This window comes from Caloenas nicobarica, chromosome 3 (assembly GCF_036013445.1).
Source record: "Caloenas nicobarica isolate bCalNic1 chromosome 3, bCalNic1.hap1, whole genome shotgun sequence".
In the NCBI taxonomy this organism is placed as follows: domain Eukaryota; kingdom Metazoa; phylum Chordata; class Aves; order Columbiformes; family Columbidae; genus Caloenas; species Caloenas nicobarica.
In genome coordinates this window covers 5,521,348-5,534,421 of record NC_088247.1, presented here as the reverse complement: position 1 = coordinate 5,534,421, position 13,074 = coordinate 5,521,348, and the positions used below count along the sequence as shown (strand labels likewise).

Sequence of the window (13,074 nt, the reverse complement as noted above, 5' to 3'; positions counted from 1 at the left end):
TGTTTTGCATTTTTCTTGTTTGACAATTCTTTTGATGAGCATGTTTCTGTCTTTTCATATTCCTAATATAATCTTCAAAGCTGTTCCTCAGTTATGGGTGATTTGCCCTATTACAAATTTCACTGTGTCCCAACTAATTTTGATAATGTGATAAGAAGTTCTAGAATAAAAATCAATACGTACATGGGGCAGTACTGGCAGACATAATAGTATTTGTATTGACTGCTGGGACAGTAAGCGACAGCACATCCAATTTGCTTAGAACTCCACCAAACCACCTGTAAGTATAAGAATAAAAATCATAGGAGAATGAAAAATACACATTTGAAAATCATTTAAATACAATGTGCATTACAGAAACATTTGCATCCAAGTTAAACCATTTTATTTACTCTTTATAACTGAATGTTCCACCTTGTTGGAAAAATATTTTTTTTTCTTTCCTTTCACCCCTAGACCCAAAGAACATTTAGGATATAATGATAATAATTTGTCACATATAAATGATATAATTGATATAATTCGATATGATTTGTCACATATAAAACTGTTGAAGAAGATGTAGGAATCATGATGTGAAATTTTGCATCCTGTGTTTCATTCAGGTGAACAGAAGAGGTTGTCATAAGCCATCGTTCAACTGGAAAATCTCTGAGTCAATGGAACTCTGTAGACTGTAACAAATCCATTTATAATTCCTTCCTGATACATTAATAATCCTGTTCTTCCAGTGTCTGAGCAATTCTCAGATGCTAGTGTCTGAGCAATTTTCAGATGTTAAACAATCAAATAAGTTTCTTCCTGAAGCTTTGAAATACCAGTATCTTTACACTTTGTAAATACATTTAGCCTATTATTTTCATTTTAATTCTGTTACTTCGAAAGTTTTTGTCTTGTTTTGTCAGAATAATTGTCATGTTTCCATTGCACTTATTCCCTTTAAAGATAATGAGAGGGTAAAAGTTGCTTAGCTAACAGACAGATTTTTTTTTAATTTTTTTTTTTTTTTTTTATTCAGCCTGAAATATTAAAAAGTTGCATCTACCTGAGTGAAATGGCCAATCACGGCACCTTCTGTTTTTGCTCCAATTCCATATTTGAAGTCTTTCACCTCATCGTACCAGGTCTGAATAACATCTGCCCATGAGAAAGGTCCGGTGGACATGAAGATATTTTCACCACATTGTACAGCTGAAAAGAGAAAGTTACTGAGAAATGCATAAAAGATACATGCGCAAGTAAAACCCAGCAACAAGTGGTATGATTTGCATAGAAATTCTCATCCCAGATGAGACAACAGGGTGGTATATTTTTCCAGTTTCATGACATCACCCTTTGTCAATTCTGAAGTTGTCACTTGACCAGTTAACAGCATGGCCAACCTGTTTGACTGGTAGTTTGGTTGTTGACAGACCTTTTGCATGTCTGTAGATACACCTGCACATGTGCACCACAGATTCATGACTGTAATTTTGTTATTTGAAAATTAGCAGTCTAGTCATTATTCAAATAACAACTCAGTAAGCTTGGGAAAAATCCCAATCATTCAAAGCTTACTTCTAGTAAACAAAAAGGTGTCTACACCATCTTCACCCACTGTTTTTACTCAGGTCCAACCCTACTGTGTAGTCATTAGTTCTCATTTGGAATTCACCTTAGTAAGAACCAGAGGATTTGGTTTTTAGGCAAAAATTATGGGAACTGAAAGACAGTCCACATCTTACATACGGTATAGACAAGTCACTCAACACCACACTGGGCATGGATCATGGCTATTGTTAACATATTGTGGCTGTAACTAGCAGTAACGGAAGTGTTTAAATGAACCTCCAAGATAGTTATAGGTTGCAAGTTGCCAGAAGATTTTTAAACTATGAGTCCTGTCTTAGAAATCATGCTTAGCACCACCAGCCAGTTTTGGACCTTCACCCTTTGCCCCTTCCTTTCTCCAGCACATACAAGCTGGTTTCTGCAGTAAACTGGGTCTAAATTATTTTTTTTCTGATAGATATTTGGAGAGAATAAGCTTTCTCACTATGATTTTTTTTCACCCACTGAAGAAAATAGGATATACCTATGTAAGACTAATACAACCGGGATGACAATGGGATTGAACTTTTCTCACTGGATGGATTTATACCAGAATTTTGCCTTTGTCCCGTACACCAACAAGATCACATTGAATATAAATGGCATCTCAAAAACAAGCTAACAAACAAACATCCAAAACCCAAACTATTCACACCAATAACGTGTATGACATTATTCAAATAGCACTCATGCTTCTCTTACTGGTTTTCCGCAAGTTAGGAGGACTGTGACTTAAAGTACACCGATTGGCCCATTTCTGGGCATTCACTGCAGCTGGAAGGTTCCATTCCTTAATGAAAGAAGAAAATATTAATCTTTCAGACACATAGCAATTAATAACCCCTCATGAAGGAACAACATTTAGAAATTACACTTCAAATCAGAAAAAATCATAAAAAATCCTTTTCTTCCCCTTTTTTGGGGGGTAGGGGCTGTAGGAATGAAGTTACTATGCACCCAGGAGAATAGAAAGTGTGAAGACTGATGAAGAATGCATCAGAAAGAAATGAACAATGTTGTGGCTCCTCCTTTTCATTTTCTTTTTTCTCCAAAAGAAAGATACATTATTGCTCATATACCACAAATTTTCCAGAACATTTTTTTCTACCTGCCCAGCCTTATGTTTCTCTTGGTGCGGGCCATGCTCGATCTTTAGGAAAGGTCTGGATGGTGAATTTGTGGCTAAATAAAATAATGTGACCTTAAATACAGTCTGGTATCTCTCATAGGGTCCATTATTCATTAAAAATAGATTTGCAGCATGCAACTTACCATCTTCAACATGTTGCTGGCAGTTGGTCTTACTTCTCTCCTGAGAGCATTATGTTTGTCAACAATCACCTTTTGCTGATCTGGTCTGCTTGTTGACAGAGCATGGAAACTTTCCGGTTCCTAAATTGGAAGAACATGTTATATTTCTATTTTTATTTGAATGTAACTAAATCCTGAATCCTGTCTAGGAAGTACTAAAATAACAACATACTAATATCAGCCAAGGAGATTATCTTTGTGATGGAGGATGTGCTATGATATGGTTTTTCTCCAAAGTATCTATAGGGGTTCTTCCATGTGGAACTGCACTTCCAGTGATTCCACAGTGTGGAGCTTAGCAGTAACAACATTGGTTCCTGTGTCATATCTGCCAACCCTTTATGGTTGGCTGAGATATCCTGGAACACCTCATGTGCTTGTAGACTCTTAAATTTAGGCAACAGAATCAGACCAAATTTACTATTATAATTTCCTTCATGAGGTTTTATGGAAACAGGATCTAAAAACCAGTTGAAGACATGAATGTGCTTATGATGTGTTTCCCTTCTTCAGTACTTTAAATATGCTTATCAATTTTTTTTTTTTTTTTTTTTTTTATTGAATGAACCTGTTGTTTAATCCCAGGATTGTCACAGACCCCTTGTGGTACTTCATTTTTCCTACTGAAAAAAAAGTGTGCCTATGTTTTTCATGCCATAGATTTTCTTCCACTCCTGCCATAACTGACAGCATTTCTCAGACTTTTCATGTGTTTTCTAATTAAAAAATAGCCATGTACAGAACTCAGCCTCCCCTTTGCAACCATTCTCACTAGTCTTCTAGACTGCAGCAAGGAGAGCAGAAATGGAAAAATTAGGGGGAAAGGTAGTTGAGCCTTCAGTCACATTAGTGTTTCTGAAGCAGAAGTAGCAAACTTGAATCTTCAGACTAAGTATGGGTTGAAAGGAACCACTCAAAGTGTGTGTTGAATGTGTTAGTTCATTTAGTTTTTGAGGGAAATTAGTGATACATGTTGAGAGGATGGGGCTGTAAAAATGTGGGGAATTAATAGGAAGAGGACTGGATCTTTGGGAGATCCAGATTACTGGATATGTGTATGGGACCTTCTGGAAAATATAGTTATCTCTGACCCAACTCATAAGTAACATTGAGTCTATAGCTTAGTTTGCAAGTATGGAACCAATGTATTGCTTTGGCATTAAAGAGACTTCAAGGATAAGCACTCTTCGGATCCTAGATGTCTAATCAGACTCTCTCTGTATATGATCTGTGAGCACAGGAAAAGCCATATTCAGTCAGAGCATGAGTGCCTTGGATGCCACAAAGATTTTCTGAGTACAAAGTGTAGGTCCTACCTCTCCAGCAGACAGAGGCAGCACAGCTGTGAGACACAGGAACACCACTGGCAGAATCATCTCTGAAAAAGGGAGAATGAGGATTTAATTAATTTTTTAGGAGCTTTAATTTCTCTGAATACAAAATTCGTCTTTCTTCTGTGTATTTCCTGGCTTTTCCTCAAGTAGCAAGGTAATGTGTTCTTTCCTCCTATTTTTAGATGTAAAAAAATAAAATCTGGTCTTTGCACTTCCAAATTTCTGTGAATCAACTGCTTTGTATGTTTCTTACTTCCTGCTGTAATCCTGGTTGAATACCTTCACCTGAATTCACAGAACAGGAGGACATCTGTGCATCCCTTCCTGCAGGAAGCCTTCTGCTCATTGCTACACCACGGAACAGCTGAGGTGGAATGCTGTGTTTAGCTTGTTTCTGTGTCTTTGTTAGTCTGAAACTTTCCGTAATCTCTATCACCTGTTTTGAATGAACTGCATCGGTTGAAAGGGGTGTTAGACACTCAGCCCATGTGCAGACCTCTACGCTTAGGTGTCCGAGTCTAGATTCAAACTCCTTACTTAATGACCAGCACAGTGAAACCTTGCACGTGAACTGGGGCAGAACTGGCTAGACCAGAAATGGACCAGCGCTGGCTTCCTGGAAAAGACTTGTTTCAGAAACCATTTTTTGTTTTTATTTTTTTAAAGACAATTCTTGATTAAATTGCAGGTAGTATGGAACAGCAACAGAAATGAGAGCCTTCCCTAACTGAAGAAGCAAACACCAGACTCCAAGACTCTACTTGCTTAGGGAGCTCGAAACTCTGTACTGTCCCGCTACAGTGATCCAGGAGGTAACAGGTCACTTCAAAGTTCAGGTGTCTGATTGCAATCAGTCATAAGAGTCACATTCAGGTTATTTCTGCTTAGGTACCTTAGGCAGGCAAGCAGGTGACTAGAGCAGAATTTACTTATTTTGGCATTTTTCCCAGCCTCCCATTCCAAGGGAATTTATGAGCATGTTGCCAAAGAGGTGTATTGTTAGCTTAAATTCCTATTTGGTTTTGAGGGGCTGCTGGCTTTAGTTTTAATTTATTCTTGAGGAAAGGCCAATAAGATTTGCTGATCTTTCCGTATTCAGCAAAGCCCCTTTACCTTGAGGCAACCAGTTTATATAAAACAAAACATGCTCCAGCCAATGGAGAACATATGGGTAAGAAAAACTATCCTTTTCCAAATGGTACAGCAAGACCCATTTTCCTCACCAGCTTACTGACATTGCACTGGAGGTGACCCACAGTCAGCACAGATGCTGTTCCACCTCTGCCAAAGAGCAAAGCCCTTTGAAATGTTTTGGAACTATGGACAGCTGTAGCTCAGGGGCCAAAAAAAATGGGCAGACTGGCCACATCCATACAATTAAACTCTCATAGCCTCCAAAATAAGGTGGCTTATTGCAAGCACTTACAGTTTAGAAAAGATCTAGTTGTTTTGAGGGGAAAAAACATTAGGAACTATTCTGCTAATTAACAGTATAAGTCATTGATTTCTTGTTCTTAGTATTGCCATATTTCACTTATGTCTAATTATGACATCACCTAGACCTCCTTGAAGTGCTTTAGGATCACAGAAGATTTTTCTCACTAACTTTTCTATCACTTATTCCTCAGAGCCATTACAAAACTTTGCAATGTATATGACCTAGGCGTTTAGCAGTAAAATATTATAATCCAAATAACATGAAAAATTATTCTTTCTACTTCATTTCTGACCAGAAATTAAATAGAGGTGGTGGCAGTTTTTAGCTGTGCTCAATTTACGAGCAAAAATACGTCTTTTGAGTGCAAGATGTGATGATATGCAAATAGAAAACCACCTTTTTTTGCACCTAAAACATGTAAAAACAAATTCTCTGTTGCAGTGGAAAAATAACTCTTCATTGAAGTTGTGAAGCTTTCTGTTTTACAAACCAAACTGAAGAAACTAACTTAAAGACATGGGCAAAGTATTCATTCACTGCAATATTTTCTATGAATTAACTTACAATTAAATATAATTGGTAATTTAATACATGATGTAAGTTTCAAAAATGCCATTTGAATGCTTTTTAAGACTCAGTGGGTTTCCTGCTCCAAGATATTAACATACTTTTGGCAATCCCACTGATTTCAACCAAATGCTTATAGTTTATGAGATGTAAATTTAATTACTCTGCATTAATTTCTAGGCATTGGTCCTAAAATCAGTCTCTCTGTCCCCCTCCCCTATTCCCCCTCAATCAAACACAAATCAGGACATGTGCCAAGTTTTAGTGACTTTCGTGCAACTCCATCTGTGTACAGGGATCTGCCACTGAAAGATGGTGCTTTAGCATCCCTAGCTTAGCAAACTTGTGTGAATATGTTTTTCCCATCCCTCTTCCAAAAACAACAAAAAAGTATCCTAAATTATTCATACAAGTGAACATCTATCACAAAAGAACATTCCCATCATTTATATTCTACTTGAAAAACACCTGAAATGGAATAACACTAGCTGTGATTTCACCTGTACAGCTTTGTTTCACAAAGTCCTAATTAGCAGCCACCTTGCACAAGAGTGGCAGATTGCACAAGGTGGTAATTTCCCCACTCTGAAAATAAGTGATGATGGCTACATATATAGCAATAGAATACACTGAACTGAACATATATCCAATTCAATATGATCTGTCTTTCTCTGTCTTTTTCTCTGTGTACATATAACCTGCCAAGACACCGCTTTCTTGCATACAGGCAGCTTTTCTTCTGTTTTTGATTGTTCATCAATTTTCTCTCCCCTTTTTCTGCTTGTCTTGCACTATTACCTACATTATCCTTATTTTTCACTGAATAAAATCCTCTTCCTGTGACTGTCCTAAATTTTTCAAGAAGTCTTCTGACAATAGATTGCATTTTAATACATTTAAAAAATGCAATACTTTAAGTAAACAAGTCAATGTAAATCCTACCTTTTGTTTCCAGGAAGATTAGGAGTTTCTTCTGTTCTTCTTCAGGTGGTTGTGGAAGTGACTAGGGTTCTTCACTGGAGGGTGATTTATAGCTCTTCTGTTTCCTGATAGGATAAGGTGACTCAGCATCACAGGTATTATAAAATTCAAATAGTGACCAGATAGAACAGTGCATTTCTCAAGTCCAGATTCTTCCAAGAAGGAGGCTGTTTGCTTGTGTTTCATTTTTATTCTCTCTTACTTCTTGTACTGGAAGAGACGAAATACTCTGAAATGAGTTTTATATCTACTGCTCCTTATATGTGAAATTTGCAGTCAATGTGAATGCTGCGTACAAAGGCTCTCTGCTAATGATTGACACATCCAGTTGTAGTATGACTTGATCTTAATCTCCAGCAATGCAAATAAACTCAGCTGGCTACAGAAGTGTCTCCAGACCAACATTGTTGTAACCAAGGTGGAATCTTGCCCATTGATTTTTCCATGGGGGTAAAAATAGTCTTGGGCCAAGCTCCTCTTCATGCTATGGCTTCTTTACGTCAGACCTACAGTGTAAAAGTCAAAGAAGGAGACAAAGATATTTCTGCAATTGATACTTTTATCCAGTATTGGATAAAGATTAAAAGATTATTGTATGCATTACCATTAAAGCACATAATTGTTTCGACATAGCCGGGTACATGGGGTAAGATGAGAATGGGTGGAAATACTGCCAGATCAGAAGGGTATTTGTGTTCACATTGACTGTTTCTGTCCACATTCAGTCGCATGTAATTGCTGACCAGAGCAGCTGTCATTGACTTCTTTTATATAAAATACTGTTATTTTCTTATTTAAATTCCGGTCTTCCTTTCTCATAGTCACTCAACTCCTACCTTAGTCCCTTGTGCCTTCAGAACAATCTTTTGCTTTTCATTACCTGGGAAACCAGTATATTTGCTTTACCAGACAAAATGGTAGTGGTGTGATTTGTCAGTTTGTAATTACATGGAAAAGAACACACTGTCAGCAAATTTGGGGTTGACACCAAATTGCAGGGAGCAGTCAATATGCTAGATTATAAGGCTGCAGTTCAGATGAGTCTCAAAAAGCTGAAGAAGTGACCTGACAAAAATGATCTGCAAGTGAACAACTGGGAGAGACCAATTGTCTGGGGAGCAGCTCTAACAAACACTTAAGGATTGTAGGTGGACAAGTTGCATAGGACTAAATAGTCCTCCCATGCAACAGTGAGAGCTAACCCCATCCTGCCCTGCATTAGCCACTATGTAGTGAGAGTACTCAGAACAGTGATTATGTCCACTGTTTCAGCACTTCCAACACCATGTCTGGACTATTGTGTCCAGTTTTGCAGTCTCCAGTACAGGAAAGACATGAACAAACTGGAGTAAGCCTAGCAAAGGGCGACTATTTTGGCAAAAGAAAAGGCTGACGTGGACTCGTTTAAAACATAGACATGAGGTAAGGGCCACAGATTGCAGGCCTGATTAGATATAAAGAAAAATAATTTTGACACTCAGGCTTGTGAAACATTGAAGCAGATTGACTAGGGAGGTGGTAGATTTTGCATCCTTGGAGATATTAAAAAATGCACAAGGCACTGAACAACCTTATCTAATTTTCAAATTGGTGATGCTTTGAACATGGTGCTAGACCAGATGAGATTCAGAGGTCCTGTACAACCAAAATTGTTCTAAGGTTGTGTGATTTTTATGTTGTTTACACTGGAAAAGCACCAAATGAGACTTGTCTTAATTTACCTGTTGAGAAATATGACAATTTAATTAATTACACTGGGAACCTCTAATTGTTATATGAGAAACCAAGTGTTACTAGCATAATCATTATAACCATTACTAATTGAAAAGGTTGCATTCAGGTGATCAGTGAACCACGGATCCCAAGGTAACACTAGATTCTACTATACTCATGTCATTCATCTGTCTGTCTAATATACACTGAGACCTCTTTAGTCAGCTCCCATTCAAGCCTAAGAGCTGTCTATAAACATGAGTAAATGACTGAAGACATCCTATCCCCTAATAACATTTCTGTGAATAGACATTTTGTCATGACACTTCAAAAATTCTTCCTATAGTTCACTATATAGAATCACAGAATCATGGAACAGCTCAGGTCAGAAGGGACCTTGAAAGATCATCTGGTCCAACCTTCCATGCGAAAGGAAACCTAGATGTAATTATCTAACGCCCTGTCCAATTGTATTCTGAAATCCTCTAACGATGGTGTCTACCATACCCTTGGGGAGGTTGTTGCAGTGGATGATTGTTCTCACTGTGAAAAACTTATTCCTTAAGTTGAGATGAAATCTGTCCCAGGGCAGCTTGCCCACTCTCTTCTGCACATGGCTCCTTGTGAAGAGACAGCCTCCATCCTCTGTGGCCACCCTTTGAGTGCTGGTTTGCTGTGATGAGGTCTTCTCTGAACCTTCTGTTCTCCAGGGAGAAAGGGTCTAACTCCTTCAGTCTTTCTCCATAGGGCAGGTTCTACAACTCACTGATCGTCTTTGTGGCCCTCCTTTGGTCCATCTCCAGTGTGTCCATGTCTGTCTTGAATTCTGAAGACCAGAACTGGACACAGTACTAAAAGTATGGCCTAATAAACACTGAATAGAGTGGGATGATTATATGTCTATCTCTGCTAGCCCCTAATGATGCAGACCAGGATCTGATTTGCCTTTCTTACTTCAGGGTTGCACTGCTGACTCATGTTCAGCTTGTTGTCCACCAGGATAACAGGTTCCTTTCAGCAAAGCTGCTCGCCACCCATGCAGAAGCTAGTCTGTACTGGTTATATCATCCCAGCTGCAGGATTTTGCACTTTGTCAACCTTCATACCATTCATAGCCTACTCTTGCACCCTTTCCAGGTCTCTTTGTAAGATGACTCTTCTTCCTGATATGTCCACCTCACCACTCAGTTTGGTGTCAACATCAAACTTGGTGATGGTGCTTTCAATCCCATCATCCAGATAATTTATGAAGATGTTGAATAGCATAGAGCACCATATCAATCCCTGGGGAACTCCACTTGTGACAGGTTGCCAGCCTGAGTAAAAGCCATTGATCACCAACCTCTGAGTGAGACCACATAGCCAATTCCCTATTCATCTTGCAGCCCACCCATACAATTTCTATCTTGCTAGCTTGTGTAGGAAAAGGCTGTGGGAAACAGTATCAAATGTTTTGCTGAAGTCCAGGTAAACACCATCCACTGCTCTACCTCTGTTGACGAAGATGTTATTTTGTTGTAGAAGGTGATCAGGTTAGTCTGACATGATTTGCCTCAAGGAAATCCATGCTGGCTTTCCACAGTCACCTTCATTTGGTAACAGTTTCTAGGAGGACATGTTTCACTGCTTTCCCAGGAACCAAAGAAAGAATGATGGATCCATAATTTCTCAGATCCTCTTTTGGGCCACTCCCAGGGCCACTATGAACTCTCTTTTAGATAAAATGCAAGCCCTCCTCCTCTTCTTCCCTTCCTATCTTTTCGAAACTGTTCATAGCCATCCGTGTCATGGATGACTCTTCACTCACGTGGATTTCCCACCAAGTTTCTGTGATTGTTACGACATCATAACTCTCAGACTGGGCATGGAGCTCCAGTTCCTCCTGTTTGTTTGCCCTAACTTGTATACAAAGGACTTCTACTACAGCTTTTCTAGTGGAAAGAAATTTTTATATTGACTGTCGCAAACATGTATTGCATAAAAATAGACTTAGAAATTGCCTCTCTGGCTTTTGAGTTCAATCTCCTATTAGATACCAATGATAGTGTACATTTATTTTCATAAAGCACTTGTAGTTTGAATTTCCATACCTTCCATTTCTAGACTATATATCTTTGATTACATTTTTACCTCTCACAGAATTCTCTTCTTATTGGAGACCTTAGTTATGTTGCTTTCAAGGTCACAGAATAATTGAGGTTGGAATGGGACCTTTGCAGATCACCTAGTTCAAGCTTCCTGCTCAGACCAGGGTCACTTAGAGTAAGATGCTCAGGGTTGTGTCCAGCTGGGTTTTGAATGTCTCCAAAGATGAAAACTCCACAATCTTTCTGAGTAAGCTGTTCAAGTGTTTGATCACCCTCACAATAAAAAAAAGCTTTTTCTCGTGTTTTTTATGGAATTTCCTGTACTTCGGTTTGTGCCAACGGACTCCCATCCTTTCCCTGGATATCACTGAGAAGTGTCTGGTTCCATCTTCTTTACATACTCCAATCAGGTGTTTGTATGTAGTGATAAGATCCACACTGAGCCTTCTCCAAACTAAACAGACCCAGCTCTCTCAGCCTTCTTCATATGAGAGATGCTCCAATCCCTTAGTCATTTTAGTGGCTCTTGTCTGGATGTGCTCCAGTATGTTCATTTCTGTCTTGTACTGGGGAGCCCAGAACTGGACACAGCACTTTAGATATTGCTGAGTAAAGCGGAAGGATCATCTCCTTTAACCTGCTGGCAACGCTGTCTTCTGCAGCCCAGGATGGCCATCTTTGCCACAAAGCTACTTGTTGGCTAATATTCAACTTGTCATCCTAGCAGGACACCAAGGTCTTTCTCTGCAAAGCTCCTTTCTAATCAGTCAGTCCCCACTGTGTTCTAATGCATGGAGCTATTCTTCCTCAGGAGTATGACTTGGTGTTTCCCCTTGCTTAACTTCATTACATTCCTGTTGGTCCATTTCTCCATCCTGTTGAGGTCCCTCTGAATGGCAGCAAAACCACCTTGTGTATGAGCCACTCCTTTTAGCTTTGTGGCACGTGCAAACTTGCTGAGGGTGCACTCTGTCCCACCACCAGGTGACTGATGAAGACATTTCCTGTTCTTTGCCTCAGTATTGAACATTGAGAGGAATCTATTGGGTTTTGGTGAGCTCTCCTCAGTTTAGTCTGCACGGTTTTGTTCTCAGAATTCATTTGAGTATTACACTGAACTGAAATACCTTGCTATCCTTAATCAGAAAATTAAGTATTAGGGTTACTGTTAAAAGAAGATCCAAGAAAGACATGTGAATTCTTGAATGTTTAGTAAAAGTTGATCTGCTGGCCTCCTTTCTCCTCTTCCTTTCCTTCCTGTCTCCCTCCCTCCCTTCCCCCCTCCCAATTGTGCTCTTTTTATGTTTGGCTGGTCGTTTTCATTAAACTTGGGAAATTAACTTCTTTTATGTTATTGAAGCTATTCAGGCACATGTGTCTTGATAGCCTATGGAGAAAAATGGACAATTCCAGGATGTGAATCAGTTCATCCTATATTACTTATTTAAAACAGATTATATCCACAAAAGCCTACAAATGTCTGTTTTACATTTTTTTCTCTAAATAAAGCCTAAAGCAACTAACTCAGCTGTAGACTCACAAACTGAAGATGTCTAAAAGTTCATGAAATAAATCATATCCACTGAGGAAGCAAAGTGGTCGTGCACACAGAAAAAATGATTATCTAAACCTCACTTCTATTGCAAATCACATTAAGTCTCAGGTATTTATAAGGGGTCTGTATGTCTGTCATTGCTAACATAAATACAGTTCCTTATCTGTCTTAAAATTTTCATGCCAACACCATCTCATCAGCCATAAGTTACTTGTTTCTCTTTTTCAGATATGTAGAGCCCCTCCTGGTCTCCTGCCATTTGTCTCACACACTCTTCAGATTCTGACCTTGACTTCCACAGCCCCCAGTGCTGACTTTCACCTTTTAGGTAGTAAATTTTCAGCATCTATAGTTTTGCTATGGAAGAGCAGTCAGCAAATATTTGCAGTGCTATCTCTGAATCTTCCGTGTTATGTCTTCTTTACTTTGATGCTTAAAAAATATTTCACTGCAGTAAGGTAGCTCTAGTCTGTGGATATTGTCTTACAAATAAGTCAA

At 38.8% G+C, this 13,074-nt stretch overlaps 1 protein-coding gene across 1 annotated transcript in view; it reads right to left on the bottom strand.

The window, feature by feature from the left end:
* The window catches only part of LOC135987200 (cysteine-rich venom protein pseudechetoxin-like), a 54,173-nt gene extending 46,816 nt beyond the window's left edge, over positions 1-7,357 (bottom strand). Inside the window, 6 exon segments of the mRNA XM_065631951.1 lie at positions 184-278; positions 1,046-1,191; positions 2,293-2,380; positions 2,863-2,982; positions 4,218-4,279; positions 7,183-7,357. Coding sequence (XP_065488023.1) covers positions 184-278; positions 1,046-1,191; positions 2,293-2,380; positions 2,863-2,982; positions 4,218-4,279; positions 7,183-7,357 — 686 coding nt within the window.
* Positions 7,358-13,074: the final 5,717 nt, after the last annotated feature.